The sequence below is a fragment of the Lepidochelys olivacea genome (genome assembly GCF_965140295.1).
Source record: "Lepidochelys olivacea isolate rLepOli2 genome assembly, chromosome: 9".
Classification (NCBI taxonomy): Eukaryota; Metazoa; Chordata; order Testudines; family Cheloniidae; genus Lepidochelys; species Lepidochelys olivacea.
In genome coordinates this window covers 49,041,445-49,057,387 of record NC_140419.1, presented here as the reverse complement: position 1 = coordinate 49,057,387, position 15,943 = coordinate 49,041,445, and the positions used below count along the sequence as shown (strand labels likewise).

The following is a 15,943-nucleotide window of genomic DNA, read 5'->3' as shown; positions in this document are numbered from 1 at the left end:
ATTAAATGAATGTTGGTTAGTGAACCTTAGTGAATATTATAATAGTGACTATGTCAGCTTCAAAAATTAGTTCTGCTTTTCCTGTAGCTTTGTCTCTGAAGATCCAGAAACATTTACTTCTTCAAAGTGGCCATCCTGAAGGTATACTGCAATATACTTTAAATGAGTGACAGGCAAATGTAATTGTCTTAAGTGCTTTGGTCTCACTAGCAATCCAGCATACAAGATATCTATACACCTCTAAAAATAGTTCAAAATTGCCACAAAGTCATCGGCAAGAGCTTGATGTTGCCATCAACTTTTGGGACTTAAACAGTAAAATTTGAAAATGTCTACGAATACTAGAGAGCAGGATCATCTGAGATCCAGAATAGCTTGCATGCCATTTGAGCAGCCTATATTCACTGCTGATCACTAAACTGAGGTTCCTCACTTATTTGAGCTGTCTTGGTTCCCAAAACTTCGAAAGCAGTCTTTATTTCCTGCCTGATGTCATCAGCTATCCCAGATTTCAAGTCTATCGGTCAAAGAATACAAGGGCTCCCATGATCAAGGTCTGATATACAGAAGCTCTTGATCAACTATAGCTCTGCCAGCAGGTGAGTAATAAAACTAGCTCTCTTTATGTATTTCTAAGATATTTCCCAAAGAGATGTTCCGATTGCCTCTCTGAAGTATTTCACTCCAGGGATGTTAATATAACTTCAGCCAAGATTCAGGTCAGTTACCTGCAAGCTGAGAAGTAATTCAAAACAAGTCATCTTTAATATCAGCATTCCTTGTTAGATAAAGGAGCAAAGTTTTGTATCTCCTCACGTTGCATTTTACAGAGCAATCTAGCAATAGGAATTCTTTATGGACATAGACATTTTCCACTGTCACGCATCTCACATGAGCAGCAGAGTATCTTCCATGAAGTCTGAAAATTGCGTTGATAGCCAAGTTTAAAAAAAGACATTAGACTCTCAATATTATTTTCTAGTGACTTTTGACTGGGCTACATCTGCATTTTGTAGGATTTCCCTTTACTCCACACATCACCATGATATGAGTTTCTCTATAAGAGCAAATCCATCTAACACCTAAAAATCAATCAGCTGAAGGCTAAAAGGCCATCAAATGAATAAAAATTGATATTTAGTGTTTGGTTAAAGCTTCTGGCTGAATAAATTTGAGATTGTAACTAACTTCTCTGTCTTAGGTTTGGGATGATGTAGTGATAGTTGTCTGAGTGTGCAGTAGCTCAGATTAGAGTGTGAACTATTCAATGAGGCATTAGCTCGGAAGGTTGGTGACTTTTTAAATATTTTATATATTTATTTATTTATTTTAAAAAACAACTTTCCCTGCTGATTACACTAGCAGAATCAAGTTATTGTGCTTACCTATTCTTGGAGATAGTGGCATAGGGAAGGGCATTTAGATGCTGCTAAACTGCTGGAATGGGGAAAATGCATTCAGATAACCTGGACCCCATAATGTAATGTCCCCTCCATCCCTGCCCAACAGAAGAAGGTAAAGAGATATGCATCACTAGCACTGAAAGCCTCATCTGCCTCCTGGATTCCAAAAAACAAGTCCAACTCCCACATTTTCCTGGGTACCAAGAGTACCACTTGTCCACTACCCAGCTGTCAAAAAAGCTTCCCCCTACACACTCTCGCAAAAACTTCTACAATGCAGTTATCAATGTACCACAGAACTTAGGGTCCTTGCCAAAGAACTCACACCCAGCTTGCCACTGCATTCAAAGTGCTTCCAATATGGGTCTCCTGTTCTGAGGCAACAAATTTGGGGGCATGACATGTGGCTGGTAGGTAGCTTGCAGGGCAGCAGACTAGGGGATATGGAGGGACCAATGAGAAATAATATGCTCCTTCACATCTTAATTGTAAGTTCGGTTAAAGGGTCAGAACAGAGGTGGGCAATGAAACTGAATGACCCAAGAACTCCGACAGCCATGATCATCCTGCTACCCTCAATCCCTCTGGCTCACTTCTTAAGGGACTCTTTGGTCCCTTCATAGCCTGCCAATCTTAAAGTGGTTTAAAATAGTGGTGGGTTCAGAGGCAGCATCACCTCAATCTGTGGACTCTGCCACATGATTTCACTCTAATGTACCTCATAGGGCAGATGGTTCTGATTACAACTATGGTGAAAGGGAGAGAAGACTTTGGAAAGGAAGTTGTAGCATATGGTCATCACTACTTTAACCAAATAAAAAATCACGAGAAGATACACAAGAATGCATGGTCAGCTGCCTCTACTTCTTGGCCAAGGTCTCAACCACAAAAATGCTATCTTCCAAGAAAGTAGGGTGAGTGGGAAGAGAGGAGAGTGACAAAGAACTATAAGTACTACAATAAGGCTCCAGGGAGGTACATGGAACCTAGAGGTACACATATTTCCTCAAAGATGGAACACTAGGTGCAAGAGCACACCAGAACTCTCTATATCCTTCCTTAATCTCTTTAGACATTTAATCTGGGTGCAAAAAGAAATTTTAAAAAGGAAAACCTAATGACAGTAGGAAAGTACAACTCCTTTAGGCAAAGCTTTTCTATAAGCATGCCATTGGGAGAAAATGATCCAAACCCTGTTCATATTATTGAAGTACCCCTCTTTCTAGGCAACAAGAACGTTTTAATAACTTTCCTAAATCAAGTCTCAACATGTTTCTCTCACAAATCAGGTCCAATAGAAAAAGAAGCCTTCTCAGTATATGGGGAAGGGGCTTAGGTCAACATATCCTTCAGCAGAGGAAAGGAAATCGTGACCCCCTGGTTTTGTGGTGGGCAAAATCCACACACCTGTAGGATTTTTTCTCCTCTTGTACGTCTTGGGGCACAGTGATTGTACAGTGCTTAGTGCAATGGGGCCCAGCTCATGGATAAGGTTTTCCAATTACTACTAAGATGACTGATCTTATTTTTCTTAGCATTCTCCACAGATTAAATGTCAAGAAGTGAACACAAATGGCAACCTAACTTCCAGGAATCAAGCCAGCACCTTCCATGATCATTTCATGGTCTCCATATACGTTATTAAACTTATCCATCTTTCTGTTGTTTCTTGTGGTGAACAGCTGAAAGGTGTTCCTCTTAAGAGCCCATTCACCTAGATGGATTTATCTCAGCTAGTTTCCTCAGTGTTTTCCTTTATTACTACAAGGGGAGCTGGAGGGAAAAACGGTTACCTACCTTCTCATAACTGTTGTTCTTCTAAATGTGTTGCTCATGTTCAATCCAATAGCGGTGTGTGTGCACCACATGTACGATCGTTGGAAGGTTTTTCCCCTAGCAGTACCCGTCAGGTCAGCTGTGGAGACCCCTGGAGTGGCGCCTTTATGGCGGTGTATATAGGTCCCTGCCGACTCACCGCCTGCTCAGTTCCTTCTTGCTGGAATACTCCAACAGAGGGGAGGCAGGCGGGATTTGGAATGGACATGAGCAACGCATCTCGAAGAACAGTTATGAGAGGTAGGTAATCGTTTTTTCTTCTTCGAGTGATTGCTCTTGTGCATTCCAATAGGTGACTTCCAAGCAGTTTCCCTGGGGGAGGGGTCGGAGATCACCTGGTTGCTGAGTGCAGGACTGCCCTGCCAAAGGCTGCATCATCCCTTGCCTGTGGGTAATAACGTAGTGTGACGTGAAGGTGTGGATGGAAGACCATGTTGCTGCCTTCCATATGTCCTGGACAGGGACCTGTGCCAGGAATGCTATGGACGATGCCTGCGCTCTTGTGGAGTGTGCCATAAGCGGAGGGGCTGGAATTTTAGCCAGGTTGTAGCAAGTCATGATGCAGGACTTGATCCATGATGAAATGCGCTGGGACGAGATCTGGAGCCCTCATCCTTTCTGCGATTGCAATAAGGAGCTGTAGCGACTTACGAAATGGCTTTGTGCGCTCAATGCAGAATGCTAGGGCACGCCTAACGTCCAGGGAATGGAACATGCATTCTCTGATACTGGCATGGGGCTTAGGGAAGAACACAGGTAAAAATATGTATTGGTTCACATGAAACTGTGAGACTACCTTTGGCAGAAATGCAGGGTGAGGGCATAGCTTCACCTTGTCTTGAAAAAGACCATATGGGGGGCTCAGAAGTCAGCACTCTGAGCTCAGATACCCTTCTGGCCGAGGTTATGGCCACCAGAAAGGCTACCTTCTAGGAAAGGTAGGACAGAGGGCAGGTTGCCATGGGCTCGAAAGGGGGCCCCATGAGTGCAGACAGGACCAGGTTGAGGTCCCACTGGGGAACGGGCCATTGTACCTAGGGATAAAGTCTGCCCAAGCCCTTGAGAAACCGGCCCACCATGGGATTACCAAAAACTGACCTACCTGCTGCCCCCAGGTGAATGGCCGAAATGGCAGCCAGGTGTACCCTGAGAGATGATATGCCAACCCCTGCTGCTTGAGGTATAACAGGTAGTCCAAAATAAGGGCAATTGGGGCTAGCCGTGGTTTGGTTCCCCTCTGCAGAGACCAGATGGGCAAAGTGGAAGCATTTTTCAGGTACGTGGCGTGAGTGGAGGGTTCCCTACTTCCCAGCAGGACCTCTCTCACTGGGTCCAAACACTGAAGCTCAAGAGGGTTCAGCCATGGAGTATCCATGCCATGAGGTGGAGGGACTCCAGACTGAGGTGTTGCAGATGGCCATGGTCCTGTGTGATAAGGGTCAGGCACACGGGAAGGGCTAGTGGTCTGTCCACTGAGAGGTTCAACAACACTGTGAACCAGTGCTGCCGGGCCATGCTGACGCTATGAGGATCAAGGAAGCCCCATCCCGGTGAGTCTTGAAGAGGCTTTTGTACATGAGAGGGAAGGGCGGAAACACGTACAGCAGGTGACTCGTCCATGAAAGATGAAAGGCATCCGCGATGAATCCTGGACTGTGGTTCAGGAAAGAGCAGAACCGCTGGCACTTCCTGTTGCTGCGCAAACAGATCTATGTCGGGAGAGCCCCACCTCTGGAAAATCGAATGTACAATGTCTGGCCTGAGGGACCCTTCGTGACCATGAAATGAGCAGCCAAGGCGATTGGCTAGCTCGTTTTGCGTTCCCGGAAGGTGTATCAAGTGGGCAATTCAAAAATCCCACAGCCCGAGGGCTTCCTGGCACAGGGGAGAGGAGCAAGCACCACCTTGTTTGTTTATATAGAACATCGCTGTGGTGTCGTCCATCTGCACCGACCTACCTGTGCCCTGCAGGTGGGCCTGGAACGCTTGGCATGCCAGACAAACCACCCTCAGCTCCCTTACGTTGATATGCAGCGATAGTTCCGTGTGGGACCATAGGCCTTGGGTTCTGATATTGCCCAGGTGCACTCCCCAACAGAGTGCCGAGGCGTTTGTAACTAGGGATAGGGTAGGTTGGGGTTTGGTAAAGGGTACTCCCGCACAGACAACTTGTGGTTGCAGCCACCAGAGAAGAGACTCGAGGATGCAACGGGGGAGGGTAACTATCACATCCAGTCAGTCCCTGCCCGGCCTGTGCACCCATGCCAACCACACCTGGAGGGGCTGAAGGCATAACCTGGCATGCTGAACCACGTATGTGCAGGCTGCCATATGCTCCAATAGTTTCATGCAATTTCTGGCCGTGGTTCTGGAAAATCAGTGATAATGACCAAGAGTGCTTGGAAGCGGCAGCTTGGGCAGGAACACCCTGGCCTGCATGGAGTCCAACAGAGCTCCTATGAATTCTATTCTCCTTGTCGGAGCCAGTGTAGATTTGGGCACATTCAGTACGAGGCCCAGCCTGCGGAACGTGGCCCAGGCCAGAGACACATGCTCTCCGGCCCATACTTGCGACTCGACCTTGATGAGCCAGTCACCCAGGTATGGGAACACTTGCACCTGACGTTTGGGGAGGAAGGCTGCCACAACCACCATACACTTGGTGAATACTCGGAGGGCTGCTGAGAGCCCAAACAGGAACACCCTGAATGGGTAGTGCTGGCCACTGACCACGAATCTCAGGAATTCTCTGTTGGCTGGGATGAGGGATATATGGAAGTATGCATCTTTCAAATTGAGGTTGGCTTACCATTCCCCTGGATCCAGGGAAGGAATGATGGCGGCCAGAGAGATCGTGCAAAACTTCACTTTCCTTATTAATGTGTTGAGGTCTCGCAGATCCAGGATAGGCTGGAGCCCACCCTTGGCCTTGGGGATGAGGAAATAGCAGTAGAAGAACCCCTTGCCCCAGAACTCCTGAGGAACCTCCTCTATTGCCCCAGAGCGAGGAGCGATTGCACCTCCTGCAAGAGGAGTTGTTTGTGAGAAGAGTCCCTGAAGAGGGATGGGGAAGGGGAGTGGGAGGGAACAGAATTGGATAGAATATCCCACCCCTATCAGGCTGAGGACCCAGCGATCTGACATGATCTGGGACCAAGCCCAGTAGAAGTCAGAGAGTCGATTCACAAGGGGGGGGGCGCTAAGGATCCAAGACTGAAACTGATGCTCCGTCCTCGGGCGCATCTTCAAAAGTTTGGCTTCGGGCCAAGGGGCTGTTTGGCCAAACCCTGGCCTTGGCCTGAGGAGGACTGTGGCAGGCACCTCCTATTATTTCTGCCCCGTCTCCTTGACGAGTCTTGCCTAGGAAGCCCAGAGCAGAAGTGGAATGGGGGCTGAAGCTTAAAAGGCTTTCTTTGAGGTGCAGGGGTGTGGATCCCGAAAGACTTCAAGATCCCACAAGTCCTTAAGGCTGTGCACGCAAGAGTCCGTATTTTGGGCAAACAGGCCTGCACAGTCAAAGGGAAAGTCCTGAATTGTGTTCTGGACCTCAGGTGGTATCTCCGACACCTGGAGCCACACACTGCGTCTCATTGTAATAGTGGTGGCCATGGTCCGAGCCGCCAAGTCCGCCGCAACTAACACGGCCTGGAGGGAGGTTCTGGAGACCACCCTGCCCTCCTCAAGGAGCGTGCTAAACTCCTTGCACAAGTCAGCCGGAAGCAACTCCTGGAACTTTGCCAATGAGCTCCAGGAGTTGAAAGCATAGTGGCTGAGTACTGCTTGCTGTTTGGCCACTCAAAGCTGGAGCCCCCAGTCGAGAAGATCTTTCGGCCAAAAAGGTCCAGCTTCTTAGCATCCCAGGACTTAGGCACGGGACCTGGCTGTCCTTGCTTCTCTTTGTGAAAAGGTGTGTGTATCCTTTCTGCAGCACAAAATAGCGTCTTTCCACCTCTTTAGCAGTGGGTGGTATAGAGGCCAGAGTCTGCCGGAGCACCTTAGTGGTGTTTTGGATTGTTCTTATTAGGAGCAAAGCCACCCTAGAAGGACCCTCCAGGGCAAGGATATCCAGCATCATGTCAGACTCCTCCATGACCTCCTCTGCCTGGAGGCTGAGGTTTAGGGCCACCCTCCTAAGAAGGTCCTGGTGTTCCTCGCTGGTAGGGTGGTGGTGATGCCCTCCACCACCTCATCTGGCTAGGAAGAGCAGCAGCCCGTGGCATAGGGTCTTCCTGTTTTTCTGGCTCTCTGGAGGCTGGGTCAGGTACCTCGGAGCCTCCCATGACTGTCACATGCGGGGTCCGGCGAGCCAGCGACATTGCTGGGGGGGAGGGGAGGGCGCAGGCTGCAGATGCCACCAATGCCAGCCTGGATAGACGCTGCAGCTGATGCCGCCACCGCCGCTGATGCCTGGACTTGCAGTGCTGGGGACTCCACTGCTGTGGCAATGAGGTCCCGTGCTGCCTCGTAGGTATCCGGCATGGAGGGAAGGTCGAGTTCTTCCTCCAAATCCTCCCGAGTCGAGAAGTTCACCAGTACCAGACTTGACAGGCCTGAAAAGTTGGGGCCGGAATCAATGGTGCAGGGTCTTGAGGCCCAGACCGTGGGTGTCCCACCAGAGGACGCACCCCGCTGGAGTCCCCTTGCACCTTCTTGACAGGGGAACGACCCGTCTGCCTTCTTTTTCTTATGTGACACTGGGGACTCTGATCGGTGCCGCCTGGTAGCACTGGCCTTACGAGTTGGGGAGCGGAGCTGGTGCTCCTTAGAAGAGTCCTTCTTTGGTGCCGGGACATCCCACACTGAGGCTGGGGTGCTGTGCACCAATGATGCCGGTGCTGCTTCCGGTGCCAGCTGTGGGTGGAGGGCTGACTCCATCAGGAATAGCTTCAAACAATAGTCCCATTCTCTCTTAGTCCTGGGTCTAAAGCGCCTGCAAATTGGGCACTTATCTGTCTGATGGCCCTCTCCTATACACTTGAGACAGGCAGTGTGCGGATCGCCTGTGGGCATAGGTTTCACATGCCTCTCACACACCTTAAACCCCTGTGACGGAGGCATGCCCCAGTGCCTGGGGAAACTAGGGTAGGGAGAAGCCCCACAAAGTAAGTCCAACTAACTACAAACTACTATATAACGAACTAACAACTATGTACAACGAAGAAAAGGGAACCACTAGGTAGGCACTTGCGAATGCAAGAGAGTGAGCTGTTCCAAAGACCGTCACTGGCAGCAAGAAGGAACTGAGCAGCCAGCAGGTCGGCAGGGATCTATATACACTGCCATAAAGGTGCCACTCCAGCGGTCTCCACAGCCGACCTAACGGGTACCGCTAGGGGAAAAACCTTCCAACGATCATGCACACGGCCTGCGCACACACCTATTAGAATGCACATGAGCAACCACTTGAACTTTAAGGTTTCTTTCCACCAAGAAGCATGGTTTTTCTGCTTTGTTTAGGCAAGGGCAGTTCACACAGGCTGAAGACAGACCGCACAGCAGTAGCAGAAGATGGTAACTAAGATTTGTTTCTGAAAGCCAACATGGGTCTGTTCCACAATAGTAACATATAAATTTCTTTTCATTAGGTACCAGACACCTTGTGTAGTTTTCAAACTAAGCCCTTTCCCCACATCATATAAAACTATCATCTATGGTCAGATACATCCCAAGAAGATTTTGTAGGGGCATCCCATTCATATCTGGCCAACCCACTGTTTGGAGCATCTCCTCACTGAGACTACAAATGCACCAGCATCTCCAACTGTATCCCAAAACACATAGTAAACACAGAGTAAAAACTGCTCTAAGGATTTGAGGTGTAACTGGACTGGGGAAGGAGAGGAGTGGGGGAACCTTGACAAGATATAACAAGGCCCAGTAGAGAGGCAAGTGATCTCACCTTGACCATTTCCTAGACATGCACAAAATTACTGAGCTATTCCAGCTACTCCACCCTGTCAAGCAATGGGAGTAACAGTTTTTAAAATTTCTGCAAGTGCTTCAAAGCAAGACAGATGTTGAGGCATCAAAAATCTTTGTTGCATTGATCAAACCCAGAGACTAAAAGTTGTTCCAGAGTAACAGCCCTGTTAGTCTGTATTCGCAAAAAGAAAAGGAGTACTTGTAGCACCTTAGAGACTAACAAATTTATTTGAGCATAAGCTTTCGTGAGCTACAGCTCACTTCATCGGATGAGCATCCGATGAAGTGAGCTGTAGCTCACGAAAGCTTATGCTCAAATAAATCTGTTAGTCTCTAAGGTGCCACAAGTACTCCTTTTTAAAAAGTTGTTTGTATCTGGTCACCTCCCATAGTGTTTCTTAGAAAGGATCTGTTACTAGGTAGCTGAAATATGGGATTACATTAAGATTCCCTCTCTTGAGAAAAGTGCAACCACATCATTTTTATGAAAGTTTTTGTGATGGCTGCAAAGCTGAAAGGTAAAAACTTATTGGAAATTAGGTCATCCTATTGAAAAATGCTGGAACTTTTGATGGTATACAGATGTGAAGAAAAGTACTTTGCACATCTATATTCACCAGAAAAACCCTTGGTCTGAGGGCTGACAGGGAGGACATGGGATTCCATTTTAATTTTTGACAACGGACTAATGAACTAACTAGTTTTGTAGTTTTAGATGAGTGTCCCCCTTGTTTTTTGAGAAATGGAAAAAAGTTAAGGATGCTCCTAAGAAATAATCAGGATGGGAAAATTAGTAAGTGGCTCCTTTGTCAAGAAGACAAAATGAAAACTTGCCAAAAGAATGCTGAGGGAAGCACAGAGAAAGGGACAGAAAATAATTACATTGAGGAAAGAAGAGGCTGGGGAGATTTTATTTATATATACTCAGGGCAAACTGATTCTCTCCTTAGTGACATGGCGGGGGCGTTACAGAATTCTTCGATCTGGCTATCCACTTGGGGAGGGAGAGAAGAATTCTGTAATATACCCCCCATGTCACTATGGAGAGAATCAATTTACCCTGAGTAAATGCAGTCCAATTTTTCTTTTCTTTCTTTTTTTTTGGGGGGGGGGGCGGGAAAGAGGTGGTGTTGAAATCAACTCCTTAATTTATCCTACTGAACAGAGTGAACTGACATCAAGGGGATGCTTATTCTGAACCCTAGTCTGGGAAGGTCTGGCGTGCTTGCTGGATTTCCAAAAGGAACTGGACTGTAAAGGTTCACTGGGGACTTTGATTTGGAATTCATTCATTCCTTTTTTTTTTTTAAACTTAAATTTCACTACCACATTATAGGAAGCAAAAGGAGTCTTTCAAGTACTATTCTGTGATCTGATTTATCTCTGTCAAAGAGGCCCTGGGGTGATTATATCAGCCTCTAAAGGGACAGAGGATTATTTGGGAGACGCTGTCATTGAACAATCCAGCCAGGGAGAAAAATCTTCCTGGGTCTTCCAGTCCAACTTATATTTATTAATAAACATGGTCCTAAAATCCTTAATATAGGATACTTCCCAGCATGATCTTTACCAAAATTACTCTTGAGGAATTCTGCACCACAGCGCAATGCAAAATTTCGCAGAAATGAATGTTGTGCATGCAGAATTTGGTTTCCCCCACAGAAATTGGCTGCAGTGCTGCTGGCTGCCACTAGGGGCTCTGGACCCGGCAGAGCCCAGCTCACACATAGAAGACACTCCTGGGGAGCGGGGGAGGGAACTAGAGGGTTCCTGGCAGCTGCAGTTCCCAGCTTCCCCTGAGGGAAGGAGATAGAGACACGCAGGAAACTCCATGCAAGCCAGGGACCAAGCATCAGGCTGTTTCTCCCTCTGGATCCCTGAGCTCTGGGGTGCATGGGGGTAGGTGTCTGGGCTTGGGGGGCCACGGCTGGGCTCTGGGGAGGAGAGGGGGCAGGTGTCTGGGCAAAGGGGGGGCCCCCACGACTGGGCTCTGTAGGGGAGGTGGGTTGGGTGTATTGTCTGGGTGAGGAGCTCCGTGGCTGGGCTCTTAGGGGGAGTAGCTGTGGGTGTCTGGCCCCCCGATTGGGCTCTGGTGGCGTGGAAAGGGACAGAGAAAGAGGAACTAGGTTGTCATAGGGGTTTCTTTAACTCTGTACTCCGGGGGGGGCGGGGAGCGAGAGTGTGTGTGTGTGTATTGTTACAGACATACTTGCTGACAGGTATTTTGAAATAAATTACCAAATACTTGGAACTGGCATGATTATGTAGTGTTATTTTGACAAATAAAATTTGCAGAATTTTAAAATATAGTGTGCAGAATTTTTAATTTTTTAGCGCAAAATGCCCCCAGGGGTACAAAATGAAGACAGGCAAGGTCTTTTCCCTATAGGTTTTATCAAGATAAATGGAGAATCTTTTTCTAGTTACAGGCTGACTCTTTAGGATCCTCACAACATATTTTCATGACATTGAAGATCTTGGCAGACTCTGGAATTTGGGATACAGACTCTGGAATTTCAGTATCAGGCTCAAAAGAAGGGGGAATCTCCCCACCCTCTGTATGCACAGCAACAGCAGAGGATGGGACGATAAGAGGCACACAAAGGCTTGGAAGGTCTGCTCAATTTGAAGGAAAGCCAGATTCAAGAACTGGAGAATATACACACCTGTTAGAAGGTTCAAGAGGAAGAGTGCTCTGCCACAGAGAGAACCCCAGGGGCATCTTTTTGGGGGGTGGAATCTGCCCTGAACTATGCCTGTACTCTAGCAAATACCTGGTTTTTACCAACCCTGAAGCTAGCGTCTTCCTTTAAGCTATTTGCATTTGGTAAGGAGGGAAGGAAGAGGGAAAGTTCACCAGATTTTGGAGAGCCTTTTCATCAGTGTAAACTCCTGGGGAATCTGGAAGACTAGCATCACCCTGCAAGCTTACTGTCCTGCCAGGGAAGAGCAGATAGGACCTGTTAACGCAAGCCACTCTTTCATGAGCCACCAGAACCTGCCTCACGAGGCGGGACCGGGACCCGAGTTGGGACCAAGAGTGGGCTGCACAATGAAGCACAATTGGTGCACTCTGTTCTTCCACATATTCCCCCTCCTGTCACCTTGCTGCAGCTAAAGGCTGAATGACAGCCAAGCCTTGTGGAGGGGAAGGGAAGAGTCACAAAATGACAATTTCTCATTGGGTACCAGAGAAGCACAAAAGAAGCATCCCATTAATTTGCACCAGTGGAACCAGGAAGCATTAACACTTGCTGAAGCAATAAGTTGGTGATACTGGGAAATTATTTCTTTATTTTTGTTATTCTGTGAACTGGGTAAGGGACAGAAACTAAGGTTATCTTTGTGTTTATTACGTTATTGCTTTAGAATGGTACCTTTAATGTAAAATTGCAAAATTCTGCTAGCCCTCTCACAGATTGATTTACTACAGCATGGGAGTAAAATATAATCACTTATCTATCATCAATGTTATAAAAGTTGGAAATTAGATTTTGTACTTAGGCCGGTAGGTTTTCATACCAATATGCCAAGGTTGCTTTAATTAATTCCTTAACATTCCAATGATAAGCATATTTACTCAATCACCTGTTCTGTAATACATGAACTTAAATATTCCAAGTCTCTAAAAATTACATTAGGGAAAGTAATCAGCCAACTACAGCTTTCAAAATCAGGTCAAAAGCAGTGCCTGTGATGGAGAGATATTTATTCCCAACCTATTGTGAATTAGTGAAAAAAAGAGTAGCAGAGGACATACCTTGGAACTGCTCCCAAAACAATCAAGTTCGCTTTTTGTTTGTTGTTTCCAATTACAGCATTTTTCATATCTCTGTAAATCCAGAAAGAAAAACAAACCCTGGTAAATTACGCTGAGGTACTAAGTAAATTTTATAAAATTGAGCCCTGTTTCCACAGATTCTATCAAACTCTTTCAGATCTCCATTCTGCACCTACAGAGCTGAACACTGCTTCAGGACACAGTACCTTTCCAACATCTTTGGCCACAAAACCCAGATCTCCAGGTTTCCACTCTGCCCCAGCTCATTCAAATGAGCAAAAACCCATGCCACTTTACGTTAGAATCACACGTGGAAGCAAGTCATTACTGATGAAGTCAGATGGACCACTTGATCATGCCCACCTACTTCATCCAGCATCTAAAATAAGTCAGCTGTGGGGAAAACATTAAACCTTGGTAATGTGAAATCAGAAGCACGGTTCTGATGGGAGCAGGGAAAAGTCACTTCTTACCAAAGGGGAGAGGAAGGAAGGATAGTCCAGTGATTAGGGTGCAAGCCTGGGACGCTGGAGACAAGGGTTTAACTCCCTGCTCCACCACAGGCTTCCCGTTTAACCTTAGTGAAGGTTACAACCTGTATGTGAGACCACCTTCTGTTGGTGGAAAAGATAAGCTTGAAGACCCCAGGTTTTCCAGCATCAGAAGGTGATCCAATAAAAGATATTATCTCACCCACCTTGTGTCTCTCATATCCCGAGATCAACACGGCTACAACAACACTGCAAACAACAGCCTCTATGCCTCTGGTTCCCCAGCTGTAGAGTGGAAATAACAGCACTTTCCTACCTCACAGGAATATTATGAGAATAAATACATTAAGGGACTGTAAGGTGTTCAGATCGTATGGTAGTGGAGGTTAGATAGTACCTAGGATAAGAAGGCAGGACTACTCCAAACAAGAGGCAGCTGTCTAATATAACAGTTCTACATCCCAGGCAAGCTCCTGTTGAAATGCTTAGTTTGCAATCTAATATGGTGCAGAAAGTTACTGTTGTATACTAAAAACCACAAAGCACTCACTTGGATTTTTTACATTAGTTGCTTTTATTATACACATGATTCTCAATGAGTTTCAGGGAAGACCAGCAGTCTGTTACATTACCAGCTTCCAGACAACTCAATAGAACAAATTTCTTAACTTCTCTCAAACTGTATCAAGATGTAATTGATCTTAGACTTTGCAAATGCAGAAAGCATAAAAAAATTCATTTTTGACTATTCAAAACCCTCCGAACTAGCAGAAAGGCAAGATACACAAGACTTCTAAGTTCAGTTCATGCATTTCACAACTCTAAGCTTTCAGAGTCGGATTAAGTAAAACTGTACCCCAATTTTTTTCAAATGGTTTCTCATCTTCAGTGTTCGCTATTAGAAAGTTCTCTATCCAAAGCAATGTTCAGACTGCCATTAAGGCCCTCTATTTTCACTCACAGTTTTTTCAACAAAGTCTCACTTTACAGCCAAAGTGTTTCCATGTTGGACCTTTTGGGGGATTTAGATAAGGCAGGGGTTGGCAAACTTTTTGGTCCGAGGGCCACATTGGGGTTGCAAAACTGTATGGAGGGCTGGGTAGGGAAGGCTGTGCCTCCACAAACAGCCTGGCCCCTGCCCCCTATCTGCCCCCTCCCACTTTCCACCCCTTGACTGCCCCCCTTAGAGCCCTCAACACATCCAACCCTCCCCGCTCCTTGTCCCCTGACTGCCCCTGCCCGGGACCCCCCCGTGCCATGACAGGCCCCTGGGACTCCCATGCCTATCCAACTCCCCCCGTTCCCTGTCTTCCCTGACCCCTATCCAACACCCCCTGCTCCCTGTCCCGACCCCATCCACACCCCCATCCCTGACAGGCCCCTCAGGACTCCCACACCTTTTCAACCCCCCCCCCGCCCCGTTTCCTGTCCTCTGACTGCCCCCCCCCAGAACCTCCACCCCCTACTCCCTGTCCCCTGACTGCCCGCCCTTTATGCGACCCCCCTACCCCTGCTCCCTTACCATGCCGCTCAGAGCGGCAGGAGCTCGCAGCCACGCTGCCCAGCAGGAGCGGCGGGCCAGAGCGCTGGCAGAGCAGCGATGCTGCGGGGGAGGGGGGACAGCAGGGGAGGGGCCAGGGGCTAGCCTCCCCGGACAAAAGCTCAGGAGCCGGGCAAGACAGTCCCACGGGACGGATGTGGCCCGCGGGCTGTAGTTTGCCCATCTCTGAGATAAGGGCAAAACAACTGAAATGCCTTTTTTTTTAAAAAAAAACACATTAAAATAAACTTTAGAAGACTAAGTTTGCGTGTGTGTGTTCCTAACTGAAGGCTAGTCACCATGCCAACTAAGGAGGAGTTAGGTGTTAAGAAAACAATATTTGCACCAGGTGCACTAAAAAATTTCCACCAATCTTACAGTTGCAGTGCAATCCATGGAATTTTACATTTACAGACACAATTTTAATTGGATTTGCTTGTCAGTTTGTGTTTGCTTTTCTCTGTACCACTATTTAAGCAAGGTCAACAGAAAGATTAAGCGTTTTCGTCTCTTCCTGATTTTTTCCCCCTAAAAGCCAGGGAAAAAGAAGGAAATTCTAGGCAGAACTGGTAGCTACTGTTGTCTAACACTTTTCCATTACAAAAACCGGTTTTTCAATTGTTTATAACTTTGCCAAGCTGTTCAGGTAAAAACTTTCCATAACGTACATACATACGTATGTGTGTGTGTTTAGAAGCATTAGCACCTACAGGCTTTGGAACATGGACTTCAAATTTGGTGGGGTTTGCATTAGTGTCAGATGTGCCTGGCTTTTCCTTTCCCTATGAAAAATCCACCCAAATTTGACCAAGTTATATGCAGATGCGCAGTGCTTCGTTAGAGACTGGCAGCTCTGTTCTCCAAAAAATCTGCCTGCAATGAGCATGCTCCACTAGGGTGACCAGACAGCAAGTCTGAAAAACTGGGACAAGGTCTTGGGGGAGGGGAGGAGAGAGATAATAGGCACTTT

The 15,943-nt window shown here is 47.0% G+C and overlaps 1 protein-coding gene across 5 annotated transcripts in view; it reads right to left on the bottom strand.

The window, feature by feature from the left end:
• ARMC8 (armadillo repeat containing 8) overlaps positions 1-15,943 on the bottom strand; it is a 181,132-nt gene that overhangs the window by 156,975 nt on the left and 8,214 nt on the right. For 4 of the 5 annotated variants that reach the window (XM_084640229.1, XM_084640230.1, XM_084640231.1 and 1 more), the window contains one exon: positions 12,922-12,993. The exons of the other annotated variant lie outside the window; for it this stretch is intronic. In XM_084640229.1, the coding sequence (XP_084496355.1) occupies positions 12,922-12,993 (72 nt within the window). Of the gene's footprint in view, positions 1-12,921; positions 12,994-15,943 lie in introns of those variants that run through there. 5 annotated transcript variants of the gene reach the window in all.